This window comes from Phaseolus vulgaris, chromosome 4, assembly GCF_051622355.1.
Source record: "Phaseolus vulgaris cultivar YP4 chromosome 4, ASM5162235v1, whole genome shotgun sequence".
In the NCBI taxonomy this organism is placed as follows: domain Eukaryota; kingdom Viridiplantae; phylum Streptophyta; class Magnoliopsida; order Fabales; family Fabaceae; genus Phaseolus; species Phaseolus vulgaris.
This window is the reverse complement of record NC_143501.1, coordinates 9,309,983-9,334,819: the sequence shown is the minus strand read 5'-3', so window position 1 is coordinate 9,334,819 and position 24,837 is coordinate 9,309,983. Positions and strand designations below refer to the sequence as shown.

The 24,837-nt window shown below is 32.1% G+C and overlaps 2 protein-coding genes and 1 long non-coding RNA gene across 4 annotated transcripts; all 3 read left to right on the top strand.

Annotated features, from left to right (window-relative positions):
• LOC137837140 (F-box protein SKIP14) lies at positions 1 to 3,998 on the top strand. Of its 2 annotated transcripts, XM_068646012.2 has the most exons (3): positions 6 to 100; positions 329 to 1,446; positions 2,433 to 3,998. In XM_068646012.2, exons 2-3 carry the CDS (start codon positions 502 to 504, stop codon positions 2,988 to 2,990), a joined length of 1,503 nt encoding a protein of 500 aa, XP_068502113.2. In that variant the 5' UTR covers positions 6 to 100; positions 329 to 501; the 3' UTR covers positions 2,991 to 3,998. The 2 variants fall into 2 exon arrangements, with proteins under 2 accessions (XP_068502111.2, XP_068502113.2); XM_068646010.2 differs by having other exon boundaries at positions 1 to 1,446.
• A 3,197-nt stretch (positions 3,999 to 7,195) lies between these two features.
• Positions 7,196 to 9,179, top strand: LOC137836410 (uncharacterized). The gene is made up of 2 exons (XR_011085258.2): positions 7,196 to 7,425; positions 8,851 to 9,179. It is a non-coding gene; the product is annotated as an uncharacterized LOC137836410 (long non-coding RNA).
• A 10,718-nt stretch (positions 9,180 to 19,897) lies between these two features.
• LOC137837139 (Ankyrin repeat family protein) lies at positions 19,898 to 24,174 on the top strand. The gene is made up of 2 exons (XM_068646009.2): positions 19,898 to 21,666; positions 22,534 to 24,174. Exons 1-2 carry the CDS (start codon positions 20,956 to 20,958, stop codon positions 23,875 to 23,877), a joined length of 2,055 nt encoding a protein of 684 aa, XP_068502110.1. The 5' UTR covers positions 19,898 to 20,955; the 3' UTR covers positions 23,878 to 24,174.
• The last annotated feature ends 663 nt before the right edge of the window (positions 24,175 to 24,837 follow it).

Sequence of the window (24,837 nt, the reverse complement as noted above, 5' to 3'; positions counted from 1 at the left end):
AACTTAATCTCCTCCATTTGTTGAGGAGAGTAGGAATCTGATCCTTGCCTCCTTGTTGACTGTCTCAATCTCTGTCCTCTTTCTTGAAATGGCAAAAAAAGTAGCGTAATTTCTCTCTTCTTCTATTGCTCTCTCTCTCCTTTTTTCTTGGCTATTACAAACCCTGATTTTCCAAATCACATTGTCTCTTCTTTTTCTGCCAAACATGCTTCTGCCTAACATTGTTATATTCCTGATCCCTTTGGTTCATACTCCTCTTGGTCTTTTTTCTCATTCTTCCTGATTCCTTTCATGAAAATCTTCCCTTTTTTGTTTGTTTTTTCTGCAGTCATCAATTTGGGCTTTGATGGTGCGTGTTTTTATGATTCCTTTCAACTCAATTGAGAAAAAGAGAGAGGAATTAGGCATTGTAGATTGATGGGGTTGGTATTTTGAGTCTCGGTTATTCTTTGTTGCAGGGGTTGTGTTTTATTGTTACAGTGACTGCTAAAAGGAAAAGCAATGGCTTTTGATTCTTCTAAAGAATCTAGATTTTTGATTCCGCAAGAGAAGAATTTGTGCCCCTCAAATGGGTCGGTGTTGGATGACCATTTGATCGACAGTTGTGGTTGTTTTGGCAGTTCTTGTTGTCTGTGTTGTTTCAACGGTAATTTAGAAGGAGAGACATGTTTTGATTTGGATTATGTAAAGGGAGTTGTTGATGATGATGACGAGGAGGAGGAGGAGGATGATGATGATGTTCTTGATCGGTTGCCAGTGGACCCTTTTGAACTAGATATAGAATCTACATTGGCAGCATTCTCAGATTGGATTGAGGATATTGAATGGGATTTCCGACCAGAGGATGTAGAGTTTGGGGTGGGTGAAACACATGAAATGAGTGGTGATCGTGATCATCTTCACTTTTTAGGTCTGAGTTGGGCTTGGAATGGCCCTGAGAATTTGCAACCTCAGGGGGTTAGTTCTAGGGAGAATGAGATGTCTGTTTCAGGTGATATTTTCAAAACGTATCAAAATTTTGATGGGGTATTTGGTGGGGGCATTGTTGCTGAGGGAAGTGCAGGGGGGGTTCTGACGGTTAAGCATGATGACAATTTGGTTTTAAGCACTGAAGCAGTGCAAAACGGCACCAAAATTGAATGTGATGCTGAAAGAGGTGATCCACATGATGCTTTATTTTTTGTGTTGGGTTATCTAGGTGTGCAGGACCTTCTCTCTGTTGAACGGGTCTGCAGATCATTGCGTGATGCTGTTAAAGGTGATCCTTTGTTATGGAGAACTGTGCAAATTAATCAGCAATTGAACGAAAAGATTACGGATGATACACTTGTAAAGTTAACCAACAGAGCTCAAGGTACCCTTCAATGCCTGATCCTGGTGAACTGTTTATGGATCACTGATAGTGGTCTGCGAAGTGTCTTACAAAGCAACACTGGATTGATTAAGGTTAGTATTTGTAACATCATCGAAAACATAACATGTGCACATATAATTTATTACTTGTTGACGATGCTTAAAACAAACATTGTAACCCTGTTTTGCAATGCCTGCCACTATTGTAGTATCGTTGGAATCATTTGTCTGCAATTTCCCATAAAATCAAGGTCCACGACAAAAGTGACTTACACCTCCTTTTAAAACCTTGTTTGAAGCTAACCCTACATCACTACCTTGCAGATTTGGTGTTGTTTTTACTTAAGAACTTATGCTAACCTGTTGAATCTTGTTTAGTTATTTTAACCTTTCTTATACATAAAAACTTTCTCAAAAATATATCTTTTTGGAGCTATGGTTTTTTCAAGTTGGTGCCTTGTATATTTTAGATTTCATGCTGGCAGTATTTTGTATTATTTGTTGTAAATATATAATGATGTCAATGTACAATATCTTATGCCCTGGCCAATAAAAGCTAAGCTTTATTTTAATGTTTTCTTACATCTTTGTAAGAAACATAAATTTTGAGGGGAACAATTGATGCATATATAACAATTTTATTCTGCTAGGAATCAAATTCTTCTATTGTGATTTGGCCTCCTAGCCTACATCACACAATATTAGGAATCAAACTCCATGACAGTGATTCTGAAACTAATTGTTTATCACTAGGCCAAAAGCTATAACTGATATAGTCAAGACGCAAAGTGTTGTAGTCAGAGCATTATAATTTGATTGTTACTTAACTCACATTGTTGCACATGCAATAATAAAGATGAATGTGCTCTACCATGCAAATGTACTCTTCAGCTGCTGGTCTGTAATCGGAAGTGAATTGATGTAAAGCAGCCTACCATTTCATTTGCATGTTTATGATAAAACATATTGTTGTCTATGTACATGATGTTTTGATAGCTTAATTTATATTGAAATGACATATTGTAGATATGTATGTGTATGTTTTGAAACTAACAAATTTGCGTACGTATCTTTTTCAGCTTAGTGTCCCAGATTGTATTAGAATCACAATGGAGGGCATCTTATTCAACCTCAGGGCTCTTAAGTCATCTGGAAAATCTGGTATAAAGCATTTACGAATTGGTGGGCTTGCTGGTATGTGTCATGTGACTGACCAGCAGTTTGAAGAGTTAAAGGAATTACTGGATGCTGGCAAGCATTTGCAACAGAGAGAACAGAAGCCGCAATTCTACTGTAGAGAGTATTCACATATCTTATGTGATGATGGCCGTCAAATTGACATAGATGTGTGTCCAAAATGTAAGAAAGTGAGACCTATTTATGATTGTCCTGCTGAGAGTTGTCAGCAGAAGCATCTGGCTGCTCAGCTCTGTAGAGGTTGCACTGTATGCATAACACGTTGCGTTCACTGTGGAAGATGTATTAAGGACATTTATGAAGAGACATTTTGTTTGGACTCTCTTTGTTTGAATTGTTTGGATCAGTTCCTGCATTATCCAGGGAAAGGGGAAAAAGAAGGTGCAGAATGTACTATTATTAGTGAGAGGACCATGTATCAGTTTTGTCTCTATGGCTAGTGTCCGACATTCATGATCTTTTGACAAGACATTGGACCAGAATCTACACATTTGGCTCTGGTTTTCTCTGTGCAAAGTTGAGGTGAGTGTGTGCACTATATCATTCGGTTGGGGAAGTATTGTAATTCCTCAATAGCTGAGCAGTTGCATATCACAGAACTAATTTTTCTTAAACAGTGATAAGGAACAAGAAAAAAGAGTTATGGAGGGGAAAGTTAATTCAGATTGAATTTGAAAAACAGCAAAGTTAAAAAAAATACTCAGTGTCGTATGTAGGTGGATCAAAGGAAAAGGAGGGGGAACTCTCATGTCCAAGAGAAGTTTCATGATGTGATGCCTTCTGTGGTGAAATTGTTGTCCAAGTTTATTGAAGTGAAGCAGATGCAGATTTTGCATATATGCAGATTTTTTATTCAAAGCTGGGGTGAAAGACTCAGTTATTCTTGATTCAACAATGTGAGCTTATATGCAGATTTTTTATTCAATGCTGTGGTGAAAGACTCAGTTTTTTTGATTCAACTATGTGAGCTTGTATGCAGATTTTTCCTAACATGAGTGGCTTTGTGACATGGTGTCACCACCAAACTGTAGTGAAAATGGTGATGCTAAAGAAGGGCAAGTGCTGGTACTTGCCATGGATCTTTTATCTGGATTTGTTTCATGGAAGAAAAGGCCATTTTTTGTTAGTGTACTATGCTGCTTGTAACAAACCATCATCTTAGAGAGAAGAAGCTACACTGTCAAGCAGAGTGATCTGGCATAACTAGGGTTCTAAGAGAAATTAAAGGTTCTCCTGCAGCTTTGAATGCTGAAGCAATAAATTCAACCATTGCCCTGCATGCAATGAGTCAGTTGTTTCAATGATGAAACCCTTCAATAAAAAGAGTACCTTTTCCTCATTTTTTTAGTCAATGTAACTTCCAGTTTCTGGAAATTGAGAAATTATCCTTGTTGGTAGAAAAAATTGATTTTAAAGAGGGAGAGAAATTCCAAATTTGTTAGTGGTTACCATTTGCTGCATTGCCTATTTATTTTTATTTGGTTTTCTTTGCTAAATTGATTTTTCACATAAGCTCCTTGTCTTTTACCTTCATATGATGTATTTTTGCTATATCTAAGACAATTTTTTTCATAATAGAAAAGTTTGAATATATTTTAGTAAAATTTGTTTTACTTCTTGAAAATTTACAAAATTTAATCTCCAAAAATATTTTCTTTATCATATTGACTTTTTTTAGTTGATCTTACAAATATTTTTAGATTTTTTTTAAAAAAAATTGGAAATTTTTATCATCCAAATATATATGTTTTCCATTAATAAAGCATTTGTAATATATCTTTGTATTATTTTAGACTTATTTGATCTGCATCATATATTGATAGAATGATTTTGACTTGTTTTAATGAGTCTTATTGAGTGTGTTTGGCAAGCTAGTACATTAGTTTATTGGATTAAAAGTATTTGGTAAAACTAACCATAAGTTAGTTGATAAATGTAAAATGACATAAAAAGAATATAATTATATAAGTTTTATTTTATAAATAAAGTTTATGTTTCTAGAAAAAAATATATTATTATGTAATTATAATGTTATTTAAAAAATGATCAAATTTATACTAAACATTTTAGGATTTCTCTTTTTTTATAAAAAAGTTGACTATTTTTTATGTGGAAAATATTTAAATTGGTTCATCTAATAAGTATTAATTAAATTAATTTTTTTTGGACCTTCTTGGTGTCCTTGAAAATGTTAAGAGAGTCATAGTCCTACACTCATTTTGTTTTAAGAAATTATTACTATCATTATTAGTAAATAATTTTTTTATTGATAACAAATATATATATAAGCAACAATTTACAAAATTTTCATTTTTATTTGTTCACAACTGCACATAACAAATTCATCTTGTTTTAAGAAATTATTACTATTATTATTAGTAAATAAGTTTTTTTTATTGATAAATATATATATATATATATATATATAAACAACAATTTACAAAATTTTCATTCAAATTTATTCACAACTGAACATAACAAATTCATCTGAGAGAAAACCTAAATTACCATTCAAAACAAAGAATACAAACAAACTCTATTCTAAAATCCTATTATATGTGTTTCACCCATACAACATAACTAGTAATGTCTACATAATCTAACTCAATATGTATTACACTTTGCCAATCATAAATCATCATTAAGAATCCAAATTTTTGATAATTTCTTACACTTTATTTTTTTTATATTTTGTTTATTGGTTTAACTGAACTTTAAACTTACTATTTTATCTTAATATATCATAAAAAATAATTTAATTAATAAAAATTTAAAGAAAAGAAAATAAGCATATGAAGGATTGAAAACTAAATCAAAATTATAAATTTTTAAAAATCTGAGACTAAAATCAGAAAAAAAAAATTAGAAAGACCAAAATTGCATATAAAAGGTAAAAAAAGATATAAAATTATACAAGAATTACTATTAACAAAATTAAAACAACTCAGGACAGAAACAAAAGTATATATATTGGGACCTATAATGGGTTTTATACAGTCTTCTTTCAATCCAAACCCATTACAAAGAAGTGATTCCTTTTTCGGGTTTTGTCGCTGAAGTTTTAGGCCTTTTCTTTCTGCATTCCTACATTTTCCTTCCTGCACCCCACAATTTTCTAAACTTTCAAATTGGCCTTGATCTTTTATTTGAAAAGGGGCACCATGGTTACCAGAAATCGGGATCTAGGAGTGTGCTACAGATTCATCAATCCAGAAATGAATCATTTTTTTTTCGGATGAGGGGATGTTCTGGAAGCAATTTTTGCAAAAATTATTGATTTTTGGATTGTTGAATCCGAAAACCTAATTTTGTTACTGATTGGTGGATCTAGAATGTTTTTTTTTTGAATTATGGATTTCTGAATTCGGAATGCATATTTATGTTATGAATTGGTAGATTCGGAATGCTTTTTTTGAGTGATGGATTTTTTAATATGAAATGCATATTTTGAATTATGGGTTGGTGGATCCAAAATTTTATCAGAAATGTCAATCCAAAATTTTCCCAGATTCCATAATCCAAAATATAAAAAAAATAAATACATTTCAAGTGCATTTTAGAGTTTTTAAAAAACAATAGAAACACTTTAGTTTTTTATAATATTGTGGGTACAATAAGAAAAATGTAGGGGTGCAAAAAGAAACTAACTGCCGAAGTTTTTTGACAAATTTCTCCTACACTGTACTAATTTCAACTTGCACTCTATCAGTTTTCAAAAATTTTATACAATTAAAAAATCAAAATCTTATTTTGGAAAAGTAAATCCAGAATGCAAAAAATATATTTTAGAAAAGAAAACTAAAAATACAAATTCTTGAAATGCATTTCGAAAAAGAATTTCTGAAATTTGAAAATGTGTTAGTGAAAATTTAAATCCAAAAATGTATTTCTAAAAAAGGTTTGAAAGTATTTTTTTATCCACATTCATTTAATGTCACTTTTATCAATTGGCAGGAACATGTAGGAAGAATTTGTCAATATTTTTTCTTATTATACCCAATCAATTCTAACCTCCATTATTTTAATCTTTTAAATTGTAGAATTGTCCATAATTTTAAAATTAGTAATTTGGAATTTAAAAATATATTTCTAAAATCAAAATCTGAAATAGATTTTTTACATTTCAAAAATAAAATTAGAAAAAAAATTGTATTATGAAAAAAAAAATCCAAAATCCAAAATAATAAATTATTTTTAAATACTTTTAAAAAGGATTTTGAAAAGCAAAATCTGAAAACATATATAAAGAAAGAAACTTCAAAAACAAAAAAACATATTCTAAAAAAATATTCCAAAAAGGTATGGTGAAACTTAAATCTAAAATTGTATTCTAGAATATCAAATTTAAAATACATTCTATTTAAAAATGAAATTAGATATTTTTATTAGTATAGATTTACACTTTCAAAAAATTTACTCACTCTACAACTCATTTTATTGTTTTTATATTTAATATCTTAATTTATATTTTATTTAAATTACTTAATTTAATATATTATTATTTACAATTGTTATAAGGATGTGAAATGAAAATAGTGGTGTAAAAGCTTCTTTTTCCTTTTGTATTATTTCACTTGGTTAATATGTTGCATGTTGAAATGTATTGGTTACACAGTAAAAAAGCCGTCACTGAATATTCTGAACTGAGCCACGCGCATTTATGGAAGTTTTCAGAGTTCAGCGCGTGTCTTAGCATAAAAGGAACGGCGGCGGAAACCACCGTTCAACGCCGGTGACACCGATCTTATTGCACTGTATTCTTCAAATCGTAAGGCCTCACTTCACCGGTTGATCTTCTCATGGACTATTGTCTCTTAACAGAAAACGGTTTTGTTCTTGTTTAAGCCAGTGAAGAAGTGTAATTGTTAGATAAGTGTAAGTACTGGATAACTATTAGGTATTTCTTTTGTTTGTTTATATTTTTAATTTTTATGACAATGTTTGTTTCATTCTTTTTTTTTTCTTAATTTTTTAAATTGCGTTTAGTTAAACTCTTTTCGAGCCTTTCTGGAAACTGTGTGATTTATAGTGATGTGTTTGCGTTTTTCCTGTAGTGTTGGAATTTGCATTCTTTTATAGTTCACTTGACAAACATGTATAAACTGGTAAATTGAATGTGTTGACCAATTTGTAAGTTGATTATAGGACCATATATATTCTTTTTTTCTGCTTCTGAATGCAAGTGTATCATGAGTAGAATGTGGTTGAAGTCCTCAATATTTTTTATGCAGTTGGTCTTTTCCTATGCTTTAAAAACGAGGACTCTTGTGCTCGCATTTTATACTTGGTGAATTTCATTCTTTTTGTGGAACTTATTGTACTGGGTTGATGGACAAAACTCATCACATTATAAGAATTTCAGAGACCAAAATCACTGTTTTTTTAAATATTAAGAAGAATTTGACATCAAATTGAGGGACCTGAACAAATCTTGCCCTATTATTGTATGTTTTAGGTCCTTCAGTTTTTTGTCGCAATTGTTCTTTGTTCCAATAATTTGAAAAAATATCTCTCATTTTTTTGTACTTGGTGAATTTTATTCCTTTTGGTCACAATTGGTCTTAGTTTCTATAATTTAAAAACATCTCTCTTATACTAGTATTTTTTGTATACTTGTGAATTTCATTCCTTTTATGAAACTTCGTCCACAGGAGCAATGGACAAAATTCTTCAATTATGAAAAATACTAAAATCTAAATCACTGTGTTTAAAGTATGATGATTAAGACCAACTTTGACCTGAAATTGAGGGACCTATATTACATTTTATTCAATTAATAATGATCAGCATGTTTGATGTGTTACTTTTTGAGAAATAAGTGTTTATTCTCTTTATAGTTAGGAAAGACAAGCAATTATTCCTCTCTGAATCAAACACACTAAGATGATATCATTAAACAGTCATGCCTTTGGATAGAATATAGATATTGCTGATGTATTCATGCCCACTGATTTTTCGTTGATTTCCTTCAAAATGCACAAAAAATTTAATGTTCTGGGGTGTGGAGTTGGGAAAGGAGAGGAATGATGCAATTATAAATGCAGCCTGTTAGTTACTTCCACTCTTTAAGCCCCTTGGTTCGATGATCTTTATTTTATTAAACACTTTTGGAGAAATTTTATACGGGAAGTAGAAGTTCAGATTATGTGTTGTATACTTTCTGCATCTTCTTTATAAAGTAGGTATCTGAACTCTAAGCAATCAAGGTGTTGAATTCAAGTTGTGAGAGAACTACTATTCATACTGAATTTTTCTATATAGTTATGTTCCTCCCTCAAGTGAAATAAATTTGTCTTTCAGAAGAAAGTCATGGCAGTGAACCATGCCAGATCTATAAGCCACTGGTAAAGCAAAGGAAGGAAAGGGGGTGGAGCACACCCAAGGCATCAACTCTTAGCAAAGAAGTCAAGTCAATAACTGGGCAAGGATCAAGGAGAATAACTCTGAAGGCAAAGAACTGATTGGTCTAAAAGAGAAACTAGGGGGATGTGTGGTTGAAATGACAGTCTGGAGTTTTTCGATTTCTTTTTATTTCTTGTTGTTCTCAGTCTTCTGGGATTCCCCTCAGTAATTGGCTTGTATGCAAATCATTAAACGGAACAAAAGCCAAAGAGTTGCATGATTTTGCACATTTGTTGTTTCTTTTCTTTCTACTACTCTTTAGTCTGTTTTTTTTTTACCTGGGATGCATGGTAAATTAAATCTGACTGCTTTTGTTGATTGAACAGAATGTTGTCCATAATTTTGTTTCTCTTTTTTAGACATTTACTATAACGTTCACTCAAACACAGAATTGTGGCGACTGCACAGTTGCACACATCAATTTTGCTTCGTTAAAGAATCACAAACTTTCCCATTAGAAGTAAAGATATAAGTGGTAACAAATTATTTGTTAAAAGATCTAAATGGAACTTCTAGTTCTTGTACTCTTTTCTCATAGAAATGTAATGAGACTTGTTGTGATTGGCATTGCTCCAATTATGCCATTCTTCTTACAAGAATGATATACTGTACTTCATAAACTTAAACTAGTTCCACTTCATACAATATGTATTTAGTAGTTTTTATTGCTTCATGTACATGGGCCATAGTCTTGACTTTGCTATCGAACTTCATGGTGGAAGCCACCATCTCTTGTCCCCTGACCAGTGAACTTAACTGGTTGGTGATCCAATGCTATCTCACTTTTGGAGGTTTGCTAAAAATGCATATGCTATTTCCCTTTTCTATCATTGACTTGGTGGAGCCTTCTGTTCAGGACTAGTCATACACTGGAATGGGCTTGGTGAACTTTTTAATTGCTTTATCTAAAAAGGAATTTAACCTTGTAAAGTAGGGCTTGTTTTCTGTTTTCCTTTATTTTATTTTTACTTACGAAAATCCACTTTTGTAGTTTGTTATTCAAATCTATGAAAATAAAAATAAATTTTGTTTCAATGCAAATAGTCCCTAAGTTGCATGTATATTTGAATTAATCTGAGTTAAATGTGCAGAGTACTTCAATTAAACTAAATAATGAATTTCTTTATCTTCTCACTTTATACATGATACAGGTTAGAACAGTTAAAACATTTTGAGATCCGGGGATAATGTGTATTGGTCATGCTCTAGTGGTCCCTGACTGCCTCCCCTGTATTTGTTTTTCAATTTTTTTTCCTTGATTGTGGTCCCTGTACTGTATTTACTTATCCCATGGGAAAATGTTTAATGTTTGCTAAATGAAACATTGGGAAAACAAAAAAGTTGTTTTCTCTTTGATTTTAGACTGTATTTTTGAGATGCATGGATAGAGATAGATAATATTATATACCACATTGCATAGGTTATGAATTATTTGATGATCAAATAATTGAACTGTAATGCTGAATCCCCATATGTTAGATGATATAATCAGGTAAGAAGATTACATAGCCAGGGTATTGAATCACTGTTAGTGATGGCTGTTATGGCTCCTAGAGCCCATGTGATGCTGTGGTTTTCTGACCCCTCACTAAAGCAAGAAAGAGACTTGGTGAAGTTAAAAGAGGAGGCAAGAAAATGATACTGGTGGAGGGTGGAATTAGACATGACATGCATCATTGTTGTTAAAAGCATGCAACCTCCTCTATACAGCTTTTGGATGTAGTACCTATATGTCAAAAGCTGCCTTTCACATGTTTGCTTTTGCTTTTTTTTAGAGTTGTGATTCCAAGATCAATGAACATGAGTGGTTGGACTCAAGTCACTGTTGAGCACCTAGCAAAGACAGCTCACCAAAATCTTTAAACATAATCCCTGACAGCATGTCCTAAGCAAGGTGAACTACCTCTGTCTGAAGGGATTACCAACCCTCAATAACCTTCATTAAGACCATTGATTCTCATAATATGTTCAACCCTCACTTTATAAATTTCAGTTGTGGTGTTGATAATTGTCCGTTTTGGAGATATTTATGCCTTAGCTGCAAGCATGAAGCATGTATCTAGAAATACCGAATGGCTCTATTTTTCTTTTTCTGTGGTCAAATTGGACTCTACTTAAGAGAATGATATATTGATACCATTGACACGAGTTATATTCATTTCACACTTAAATAAATTATTATTTTATTATAATACAATATTTTATTTTAAAAAATAATTATAAAATAGTTATTGATATCTACATTTAGGATCAATATTTTAGTACAATGGTTCTTTAAAAATCAATTTGGTCTCTAGATTTTTTAAAAAGTAATAAATTTGATCCTTTATGTTAACTTCCCTCCAACGATGTCAAGTGTAACTGATGTGGCAGAAAGAATTGTTGATGTGGATTATGAATTAAGAGACACATGAGATTGAGTGTTATGTGAGGTGGCAAGTGGGAGGACTTTGGCAGAGATTAATAAAGTTCAACATTGGGGTTCAGGGTTTCTTCCATTTAAGAGATGCTTCAAAGGGAGTTTTACTTTCAATGCAGGGATCTCCCAATACCTGGGCGGGAGCTGTTTGGAATGCAGGTAACCCTAAACCCTAAACTCTAAACCAAGGCTAATGGAAATTGGGACTACTGAGGAGAGTTTCTATCTATATTTAAAAAACTAAAAAAATAAAATTATTATATCATTAACTATATAAACCATGCCTCTCTTTTTGGTTGGAGATAATGATTTCAAACTCCAAAACCTCACCCAAAAAATGAGAAAGAAGAACAAGAAAGGAGAAGATTAGAAAAAAAATGGAAAGGATAAAAAGTTCAGAGCACTCTCCCCCCCTCATCACCACGCTTTGCCCCGTCCAACCTCCTCCCACCACCTCAAACTCTAGTGTGTCGTTGGCAAGGGCATCCCCCTCGTTCGCGCCTCTGTCGTCTACACCCTCCACTCCGTCAACCACTTGGACGCGACCTCACCTCTCGCAGTGCAGTTGGAGAAAACCTGAAACCTTGCAAATTGATTAATGAGAATGACACCATTAATCTCTGCCAAACCCAATCACTTGCTGCCTCATACAACACCCTACACTATTAATTCAAAGCAATTATAATTCACAAATAATCAATCAAATTATTTTGTCAACAATTTTTAAATACAAGAGCAAATGTGAAAACTTACATTTTTATCAATTAAAAAAATACAATTTTAATCATCACGTCACTCACAAACTTTCATAAACTTTCTTTACACTTTTCACTCTATTTACCTTAATCAAAAACCCTAATTTTCTTCGCACTTTCTCTTCAAATCATCTTAAATTCACTCCTTCAATTCCACACCCTAATCCAAGCAAAGCATAACAAAATTTTGAAACTAATATATGCAATAGCAAATATGTACAAGTTGGTTAACTTTTATAATAATTATTCTAAATGTTATACCAATGATTAATTGTTGTTATCAATTTTCTATTCAAAACTTTTTATATTGAGAATTAAATTCAATCAAACACTACAACAACAAAAATGTTTTAATAGAGGTTATTTAACGAAGATTGATATAATTCTAGGAATTGATTTAATTAATGGAGGTTTTTTTAACCTTCGTTAAGTTTCAAAGGCTATTATAAAACCTCAGCAAAATAACAGAGGTTTTTTTAACATTCGTTAAATTACAAAGCTTTATTCTAAAATCTAAGCAAAATAACAGAGGTTTTTTTTAACTTTCGATAAATTTCAAAGGTTTTTTCTAAAAGCTCAGCAAAATAACAAAGGTTTGTTTAACCTTCGTTAAATTCCAAAGATTTATTGTATACTCTCATTAACTCAAGATTTTTTAAACTTCAATAAATAAATATAATTAAATCTATGTATAAATAAATATTTAAAAGCTACATAGTTTTAATATATTTTATAACTAAATTTTCTAAAATTTTGAAAGTGTAACTTTACATTACAAATAAGTTTTCTAAAGTTTCAATTTAAAAACTCAGCAAAATAACCTTGGATAATAAGTATATCAACAACTAATCTTGGATAATAAGTATTTCAACAATATTTGCATATTTTTTATGATTGATGGTAGTTGGCTTATATAATTCATAGTTTTTTTTTGTTACGAGCTCATACTTCAAAAAACTTGACTTATTATTTTATGTGCAATTTTAGTTTGTTATAATTTTTAATATTTAATTCTCATAATTTTGAAATATTTTAAATTCAGACCTTTATTTTAAAATGCATATAATAATTAATTCACCGTGAAAGTGAGAAGTGATAAAGTTAATTTCTCTTTGTAATATGTTCTTGCAATTTTTAGCCAAGAACACACATGACTTTAAAGTCCACATATGATATATAATGCAATTATTTATGATATATAAAGTAGTGATAAACACTAGTTGTTGTCAAGTTAGGTAACAATGACTTATGACCCACGTTAGGGAAGTAAGGTGATTGGAGAAACAATATTGGGGTAACAAGAAGATAGTGCCCTATTTAATACTTCTTCTCCTTAGATATAATCGACATAAGTGTGGTTGAATTGTGATTTCTTGTTAGGATTATCGTCGACGGCTATTGAGCCTGTGCCGGAGAGCAGTGTGTCTACGGTGGAAGGGAGAAGTCAAGAGGATTGTTAGAGATGGTGGAAATGGGGTTGAAGGTTATTTCTGTTGGAGATCCCACATCGACTAGAGATAAGGACATTTCATAATATATAAATGGGTGCAGACCTCAACCTTATGAGCCGGTTTTATGGGGTTGAGTTAGGCTTAAAGTCCATTTCGTAATATGGTATCAGAGCCATTTCGAGCCTATCCTAGCGAGTATTTGTTGGGCTTATCAGGCCACCCGCTATCGGGCCGCTATCGGACCACCCATAATATATAGTCCCACGCACGAGCTTCTATCTATCACTCTCGGCGTGAGGGGGGTGTGTTGGAGATCCCACATCAACTAGAGATTAGAGCCTTTCATTGTATATAAGTGGGTGCAAACCTCACCTTATCGAGCCGGTTTTATGGGGTTGAGTTAGGCTTAAAGTCCACTTTCGTAATATGGTATCAGAGCCATTTTGAGCCTATCCTAGCAAGTATTTGTTGGGCCTATCGTGCCACCCGCTATCGGACCACCCAGAATATATAGTCCCACGCACGAGCTTCTATCTATCACTCTCGGTGTGAGGGGGGTGTGTTGGAGATCCCACATCGACTAGAGATAAGGACATTTCATAATATATAAATGGGTGCAGACCTCAACCTTATGAGCCGGTTTTATGGGGTTGAGTTAGGCTTAAAGTCCATTTCGTAATATGGTATCAGAGCCATTTTGAGCCTATCCTAGCGAGTATTTGTTGGGCTTATCAGGCCACCCGCTATCGGGCCGCTATCGGACCACCCATAATATATAGTCCCACGCACGAGCTTCTATCTATCACTCTCGGCGTGAGGGGGGTGTGTTGGAGATCCCACATCAACTAGAGATTAGAGTCTTTCATTGTATATAAGTGGGTGCAAACCTCACCTTATCGAGCCGGTTTTATGGGGTTGAGTTAGGCTTAAAGTCCACTTTCGTAATATGGTATCAGAGCCATTTTGAGCCTATCCTAGCAAGTATTTGTTGGGCCTATCGTGCCACCCGCTATCGGACCACCCAGAATATATAGTCCCACGCACGAGCTTCTATCTATCACTCTCGGTGTGAGGGGGGTGTGTTGGAGATCCCACATCGACTAGAGATAAGGACATTTCATAATATATAAATGGGTGCAGACCTCAACCTTATGAGCCGGTTTTATGGGGTTGAGTTAGGCTTAAAGTCCATTTCGTAATATGGTATCAGAGCCATTTCGAGCCTATCCTAGCGAGTATTTGTTGGGCTTATCAGGCCACCCGCTATCGGGCCGCTATCGGACCACCCATAATATATAGTCCCACGCACGAGCTTCTATCTATCACTCTCGGCGTGAGGGGGGTGTGTTGGAGATCCCACATCAACTAGAGATTAGAGCCTTTCATTGTATATAAGTGGGTGCAAACCTCACCTTATCGAGCCGGTTTTATGGGGTTGAGTTAGGCTTAAAGTCCACTTTCGTAATATGGTATCAGAGCCATTTTGAGCCTATCCTAGCAAGTATTTGTTGGGCCTATCGTGCCACCCGCTATCGGACCACCCAGAATATATAGTCCCACGCACGAGCTTCTATCTATCACTCTCGGTGTGAGGGGGGTGTGTTGGAGATCCCACATCGACTAGAGATAAGGACATTTCATAATATATAAATGGGTGCAGACCTCAACCTTATGAGCCGGTTTTATGGGGTTGAGTTAGGCTTAAAGTCCATTTCGTAATAATTTCAAACGACAAGTCATTTTACAAAAATTTAGAAACTCATGGTATTTTATTTGAGATTCTTAAACCCATGGTATTTTACCGAGGTTCTTAAACTCATGGTATTTTAGGAAGGTTTTTAAACTCATGATATTTAACGGATGTTTTGAAACCCATGGTATTTTACGGAGGTTTTGAAACCTATGGTATTTTACGGAGGTTCTTAAACCCATGGTATTTAACAGGAGTTCTAAAAGCTTTTTTCCGAGGTTTAAAAAAACTCTGAGAAAACGTTCTCCAGGGATGGTTTAGCGGGGGAAACTGAAACCCTGAATAAATGACTTAATAAAAGTTTAACCCTGAATAATGTAAAAATAAACATTGTTAAAACCATTTTTTCTTGTAGTGAGAAAACAAACTCTAATGGAAACAGTGAGGTTAGATATTAATTTTTAGTAAAGAGAAAAAAAAATAGAAATGTTATTACCACTGTGACTTATGCTTTTGAATAATATCTCTTATAATTTTTTAGAATTAAAAAAGTTATGGATTGCATTTATTTAATGAGTCTCATGATTCTTTTTAAATATATTCCAACTAATAATATATTGTTATTAAGAGGAATATACTATTTAAAAGTATATTGTTAATACTTTTCAGTCTTAAATATATTTTTAATCCTCATAAAATGGGTATGTTTTAATTTTAGTTTGTATAATTTTTTCTTTGTTTAGTTTTTTAAAAGTTAAAAATTATTATTTTCATCTTTAATATTATGCGACAGTAGTTAATTGTTATATGTTAAGAAAAAACCATTCTGATTTACTAGCAATGTGATATAAATACACAAGTAACAATTTTTTTTTAAAATTAAAATTTTGAAAATATGTTATTTATCTATCCTAAAATAGATGTTAGGAATCAAAATTGGTATTTTTTTAAAATTTGTTTCAATGATAGAAAAAAAGTTTACTGAAATTAAGAGTGATATTCATGCACAAAGTTTAAAAATAATAATTTAAATTTTGATAAGATGAAACATAAATAGCATTTCTCTATAAAAGTTAAACTTAAAATGTACTAATTTTATATATATGAAAAATATATTTATGTTTACTTTTAATTATTCAACCAATGCTTTTGTTGAGTTGTCTGAAAATATTAAGGTCAAATGTTAGATAAGATATTTGAGGGAAAAGGTAGAAACTTTGTTTGATGGGATATTCTCACGAGTGCTATGTCACCACGCGTGCTCACTTTCGTGTGATTTACATTTTCTTCATATCATAGTCTCAAATTACCTCATGCCTACATCTTCATGCTACATTCATTTCTATTTTCTTTTTCTTTGTGTTAACCTTTCTAATACTCTCATTAGATAGATTAATTAACACATGTTTCTCTATTTGTACCATGATGTGAAGAAAATATATTTATGGTTATAAAATACGGTTAAAATATGTTTTTCATATAATAATAATAATAATATATATATATATATATATATATATATATATATATATATATATATATATATATATATATATATATATTGTTATGTATGTGACCCAACGACATCAGAGAACCACTATAATTACGTGGTCAAGCAGATATCGGCACATAACACCAAATCCTTGTAGATCAAACACAGGTCGATTATTTAAAGATAAATCTTATTTTAAAATAATTAATTAAGCATAATATATATTATGTATGAAATTCTTCCTTAATTAAGATTTACTTAGTAAATTGTGTCAAACACCCACCTACACAAACCTATAAATACATCTCTTAGTTTTACTATCAAACCCTAAAGTTACATGGAAAATATTAATAATATATTAATTTATTACGTGTTTTTCATGCAATACGTAATGTTAACTTTTGCTTTTTAGTATAATTGAAAAAGAAATTGAATGCTCTTAGTATAACATGTATAATTAATTGTGTGTGGCTTATCTTGGTCTTGAAAGACTTTGTTTAAAAGTGATGTATTTTGATAATTAACTATAAATATATTGATTGTTTATTTCTTTTAATGTATGATTGAGTGTGAACTATGCATTTAAATATATTTGAATTAATTTTGCATTCACTCTTTATAAGATGATTTGAATTTTAACATATTTTAAAAAAATTAAAAGAATTTTTGAAATAAAATAGTTAATTATAATTTAATACAATCAATTATAACTTTATAAATAGATTATTATAATTTATATAATCAATTTTTTAGTGTTAATAAATTATTTCAAACTTTCTTTTAAAATAAAGAATCAATTATCGTCTAAATAATTATTTGGATTATTTTTATTTAGTTTTAATTCAACTAAAAATAAAATAATCAATTAAAAATCAATTGTTTCATCTTTGTTAAGATATAATATTCATATTTAATTAATTATATCTTAAAATAATCAATTAAGTTGTTCAAGTCTTATTTTCATATACAACCAACAACAATATAATCGATAATCATTATGTATACTTCAATTAAATCATTTCAAAAATATTTTTAAAAAAATTATTTTCTTAGAATAAACAATGATGTTAGTGCTTAATATTTTATTACTTCAAGAAAAAGTCTAAGAACCTGAAAAAAATTTATATTTGTAATAAAATCTTTTGTAAAAGTTCTTGCATAATTGCTCTTAATTATTTTTCTTTGATACTTCTCAAATCAAATCAAGTGCTTTCTTTCTCAACACTTTTGTGGTTCTTTTTAAGAGTTTTAGTTTATACATTAAGTGAATGTATATTTTGTATATGAAGAGTCTTTATAATAAGATATTATTAATATAATTAAACTAATCCTATTTAGGTATCGATGTCTTTTACTTTGTCTTATTGAAGGTTTTTTTTTAATATTGTTTGAACTCAAATCTTTTGAATTAATTAATTCAAGAAAAGTTTTCTAATATTAATAATATCTCAAGAAAAGTTTTAAACACTTAATAATTTTCGGGGTGTTCTAGCCATTTTTACTTGTATTACTCAATGCTTATTTAGATATATTGACAAGTAAAGTAATGTAATAACACTTACATGAAATATTAATACACAAAATATTATAATATTCATTTAATTTTTTTTAAAGATTTCTTTATTAAGAGTTCAAAAATATTCACATGAGATGCTCTTTACATGTTGGTTTATTAAGGCCAACAAATTTTGATTTATCTGTTTTAAGACTTGAAACTTTTAGGTCAATAGCTAAAGTTAGGCTCATAAACAAAAAAATCAACTACTTTTAGAGGCCGGTGGCTTAGGGAGAATATTTCTCAAAAATCCCCAAATAATATTTTTATTGATAAATAAAAGTTAAATTTATATAAACTTTTTTTTAATGATTAAAGATTTCACATCAAAGGTAAATTTTAGGGTTTACTTTATTAAGATGATTTTATAAAAATAAGTTAGAATTAAGCTAATGATATATATTTTAAGAGAAATGAAACTAATTAATTTGCTTTCATACCACTTTCAAACTTTATTAAAACTTCCAAAGTCTTGGTTAATCTCACAACTTCTTTTCTTGATTTTGTTACTTTTAATAAATTTCAACCAACTAAAATATGTGTTATAAAAAGGGTTGAATAGTTCTCTCTTTTTTAACCCCTCTCTTCATCTAAAATAATAATTTTTTAAAACTATGTGGTACAAATTAAGAAATACTCAATTAATATAATTCTAGACAAAATGACTCTGAATTTTGAAGTGTTTTTTTCTAAGTAGTTCTGCATGAATAAAGTTTGTTTTACACAATAAATAGTAAAATTCACTCTGTAACTATTTTAGAATAAAATATTATATTATAATAAAATAGTAATTTATTTAAATGTAATCTGGGTCAAGATATTATTATCATTGCTCTGAATTCATCGTATTAATCATGTTTAGGAGTATTAGAAAACATAGCCTAAACTATTATTATTTTAAAAAAATAAAATGATTATTATTTTAGAATAGAAATAAATACTTATTTTATACCTAACCTACCAATAACTCACTTTGGGTGATTTAAATTCAGATCACCTCACTTAAAGGCATTTGGCAAATTAAGATTTGAACCCACCACCCCCTTTATACAAGACCTACCATGACAGGATATATATATATATATATATATATATATATATATATATATATATATAATTTGTTTATCTTATAATATTGATTAATAATAGGTTTACAACTCTTAGTGATATCTACATTAACTTTACAATCACATATATTATTATTTTTATTTATATTAATTTTTATTAAAAAATATAATATTTTATGTTTGAAAGGGATTGTAAAGTGGAAATGAGAAGAAACTAGTGTTAAAAAAAAACCTCTTTCTATATTAATAAAGGATAATTATATTAATAAATGAGGAAGTGGTATAGAAAAAATTGTGAGAGAAGTAGAGTTTCTTTTCTTTTAAAAGAAAGCCTGAATTCAACAAACCTTTTTTTTCATAGATGCTGTATTCAATATTGCAAACGTGTTGCTAAGTTATGATAAAGAAAAAAAAAAGGTCCATTTCAATACAATTCACCTAAAACATTCTGGAGGATTGAATAAGCACATTATTATTTTGGTTGAACAATCTTATACAGTGCAAAGATGTGAATTATAGAACTAAACTGTCACTTTAACCATATCCTCACAGAATATAAATGATTGTCACAAAACTCTGATAATTTAATTTATTATTACAAGTTGCAGAAAAGATGTTGATGGTCACATTAGTTCTGTCTCTGAAAGTGTGAAGCAAAAGCACCCTGCTTCAGTTTAGCCTCTATAATTACTTGAATACCTTTGTGAACAGTGAAATCTCATTTCCTTTGGTTCAACTTCCTACTTCTACCATCATTGCATCCAACCCCTCTACCATTATTATCATTCATGTCCTTTGCATCCAACAAGATCTTCACTGTTCTAAACCATAATCATCAATGAGATTTTTATTGGCATCTTAGAGTTCCCTTTGAGATTCCAAGTTGAAAAAAGTGTTTTTCTTTTTCTTGAATATTACATCCCTTTTTCATGTTATCTACTGCAAATGGTTTTGTGATCACTTTTATAAACAATATTCTTCTTTGAAGTGCCTGCTACCTTTTCTGTGTTAACTTTGTGAGAACAATTATGGCTGTTTCCATTTTCATACTATTTGCTTGATATTATTAATTAGATCACACCACCAACCCACGTAACCAACCTCAGGGACCATTCTTTTTTCCTTGTTGTGCACTTGTGATGCTTATCATATTTGATTACTGGGTGATAATGGAATTTTGCAAGTAGCACAATTCAACCCTTTAATTAGTCTCATGTGTTGTCTTCATGTGTGTGCTTTAGTGCTTTTCTAACTTTGGTTCCCTTTATAACTTAATTTGATGTTCAATGTTATGATTCCCATGAAAGCTTTCTTGTGCTGTATCAGTTTTTCTATATTCCTCACACAAGTCCAGCTTCTATCTATACTCTTGTTTTGTTGTGTATAATCGGTTCCACCCTCAATTACTCTCTTTCTCACCCTCTCACTTTTGCAATCATTAGTTTGAGTGAGTGGTTGAGTAGGTTTTATCTTGTTCTTGTTATTTTCAATTATTATCTGCTTTCATATTGTTAAAGTTGATACTTGTTAGAGTTTTCAAATCACTAGTGTTTTTGGCCTTTCCAATCTTGTCAATGGCTCCTACATACTTTCCTCTTCGATGGGAGAGCACTGGGGACCAGTGGTGGTACGCATCACCAATAGATTGGGCTGCTGCTAATGGCCACTATGACTTGGTTCGTGAGCTTCTCAGAATGGACAGTAACCATCTTTTCAAGCTCACTTCCCTGCGCCGAATCCGCCGCCTGGAAGTGGTGTGGGATGATGAAGAACAGTTCAATGATGTTGCAAAGTTTCGGAGTGAGGTAGCACAGAAGCTGCTGCTTGAATGTGAGTCCAAGAAAGGGAAGAACTCCCTCATCAGGGCTGGATATGGTGGATGGCTAATGTACACTGCTGCCTCAGCTGGGGACCTGGGTTTTGTTCAAGTCCTTCTTGAGAGGAACCCTTTGCTGGTTTTTGGTGAAGGAGAGTATGGTATTACTGACATATTCTATGCTGCTGCCAGGAGCAAGAATTGTGAGGTTTTCAGGCTGCTATTTGATTTTGCTGTTTCACCAAGGTTTCTAACTGGCAAAGGAGGGGTGGTGGTGGAGGAGCATGTTGGGGATGTTCCTTCTGTTTATAGGTGGGAGATGACCAATAGGGCTGTTCATGCTGCTGCTAGAGGAGGAAATCTGAAGATTTTGGAGGAGCTTCTAGCCAATTGCTCTGATGTTTTGGCTTATAGAGATGCAGATGGATCTACTGTTCTACATGCAGCTGCAGGCCGAGGGCAAGTCCAGGTGATACTCTTGTTTTTCATTATTACTTCTCTTTCATTTTTTGCATCTAATGTTTGAAGCTACTGCTACTCTTTGCCTTGTTTCTCATAACCCGTTTCATATAACTATTCTGGAGGTTGGTGTTGATTGAACATAGATTAGTTCTTGATATGTAAAATGAAAACCCCCCTCACAGAATATTTAGTATGCAATGTCATGTAGCAACAGAGTTAATCTAATCTCGGTAAGATCATTATTGTTTGCAAGTAGTTCTTGCATGATCGAATAGTCTGTCACAGGCAGAAGTAGTTAAAAGTTCTAATCCTTTTAACTACTTTTCAAGAATCAAGAAATTTATATAATAGCATTCAGATTTATCAACAATTTATGAAACTCCTTTAGAATCACCCTTAAATTATTGACACCTCGTTCTCTTAATCTTTTTGCTGCAAATTGATTAGTAAATGTCCACTAATGTAGTAACTTTTTGAATTGTATAGAAGAGAGGCAAAGGGAGTGAGAGAATTAGTTGTACCAAATGATCTTCTCCTATCCTCATGGAGAGACTGAGTCCAACAAATTAATTTATTATTTATTGATGAAAAAAATTTCAGCAATAAAGTATATTTTTAGAGGACAGTTTACACAATTTAGAGCTTCCTTATTATAATACTTTATTATTATTATTTTAATTCATTTTGAGCTTTTTGATTGGTTGTGTTGTGCCTATAAGAATTCTGCAACAACCGCTCTATTGTTGGTGAGCTTCCCAAATTATTGCTATTATGGTCTTGGAGAAAGATCAACCTTTGGCTTTAATTTTTGTGATTTGCTTTTGTTGTGGTGGTATGACATTGTAACTCTGAACAACTATTGCCTCTAATGCAGGTTGTTAAATATCTTACATCATCCTTTGACATGATAAACTCCACAGACCATAAGGGTAACACTTCTTTGCATGTGGCTGCTTCCAGGGGCCAATTAGCCACAGCTGAAGCTCTTGTATCAGCATTTCCCACACTGATCTCTCTGAGAAACAACTCTGGAGAAACTTTTTTCCATAAGGCTGTGTCTGGTTTTCAATCTCATGCATTCAAAAGATTGGACAAGCAGGTTGAGCTTTTGAGAAACATGCTAAGTGGGAAGAACTTTCATGTAGGGGACATTATCAATGACAAGAACAATGATGGAAGAACTGCTCTTCACATGGCCATCATAGGAAACATTCATACTGATCTTGTGCAGCTTCTCATGACTGCTCCCTCAATAAATGTGAATATCTGTGATGTTGATGGCATGACCCCACTAGATTACCTTAGACAACACCCCAACTCTGCATCATCAGATATACTAATCAAAAAGCTGATCTCAGCTGGTGGAATGTTTGGTTGTCAAGGTCATAGTTCAAGAAAAGCCATAGCTTCACACTTGAGAATGCAAAGCATTGGAAGCAGTCCTGGGACATCATTCAGAGTCTCAGACACTGAAATATTTTTGTACACTGGCATTGAGAATGTGTCAGATACAAGTGCTGATCATGGAAATGGAGGAGTGAGTTCATCTTCATCAGAACACATTCCATATGACCCGAATGCTGTAGAAAATCGAGTTTCAACAGCTAGCAAAAGGCCTAGTTCTGTGAACCATGCAGCAGCAAGGTTGAAGAGAGCTCTTCTGTGGCCTAGGGTGAAAGACAAGAAATGTGAAGAGAAGTTCAAGAAGTCTACAGATGAGGCTTCAGTGGACTCATGCAGAAAAGGGAATAACAGCTTGGATGAAACTCCAACCCCACTAAGGCAAAGATTTTCTAGGCCAGCTTCACTTCCTAACAACAAAAGAACTCTTTCTGTCAGGAGTCAGCAGTCAAGTCCTAATGCTAAGAAGAGGTTTGCTTCAGGACTAGTGCATGGAGTCATGCAATCCATGCCCCAAGTAAAGGTTTCAGGAAGATCCAGGTCTAGTTCCTTTTCAAAGTCATCAATTTCTTCACCTAGATCAATGGACAAACAAAAGGGCATTTACATTGACAATGACATTGCTGGGCCATCTAGCTTAAATCAACCACCACCTGAGGATGATGAATCCCCAAAGTTGGTAAAGAAAACTTCAGTGGGTAGGAAGTTGAGGGGCCATTACTTCTGCTTTGGTGCACCTGGCCTTAATGTCAAAAACTCAGTTCATAGGCGGCAAGAAAGCCAGAGTTACAAGGCTCATGCTGTTGCTGTGGCCTAATTGGATGAGCTTATATAGATAATTCCTGACCAGGCTAATTAAACAAATAAGGGGAAAAACTGCTTTATCAACTTTAAACTTACCTGTTAAAGGGTTGCTAGGGGGGTCCTTAGTTGTAAGTTTTCATAGATATATTTTGTTACAAAAGGAATAGCTCATCCTTAAGTCCACTTTGTTAATGGAAAACTCATGTGTTAAAAGTATGCTTCTTATCATATTGGCATCAAATTGCCTCAATTTGGTGCCTAGTAATGTAATAATTAGCTTTGCCAATGTATTATTTAATCCTTTTGGCCAGTGCAGTCATCTGCATTTTTGTTGGATGAGTGACTTACTATTCATGTGCATGAAGGAAACTCGAAGACATTATACCTATATGATATAGAACGAAAGCATGTAATACTCTCAGAAATATAGATTTAGCAAGAAAAAATGAAATGGGAATGAATGAATCCTAAAACAACGAGATCACTAATGCAAAAATTATGATTTTAAGACAACTTACTAAAATAGTTGTAATTCACCTATCATAGTAAGTGATGCAATAGATTTAGCAAGAAAAGATGAAATGAGAATGAATGAAGGCTCCAACAACAAGAGACCACTAATACAAAATTATGATTTGAAGATAAGTTACTATACATATTTTTACTAAATTGGTGCAATTTCACTTATTTATTATCAAAATGGGTAAAAATTTTAAAAATTACCATAATGCGTAAGTTGTATCAATGTGGCACGACTTCGTGACACAACTTCAGTGTATTTGAATCGAAGTGGTGCAAGGTGACACAAATTTAGTGTAATCAGATTTCAAATAAAGTCGTACTACCTTGACATGACTTACCCATTTTGGTAATTTTTTAAAATTTTATCCATTTCGGCAATCACCTTGTGAAATTGCACCTGAATGGTAAAATCTCCTTACTATCATAATTGTAATTCACACCTGTAAGTGAG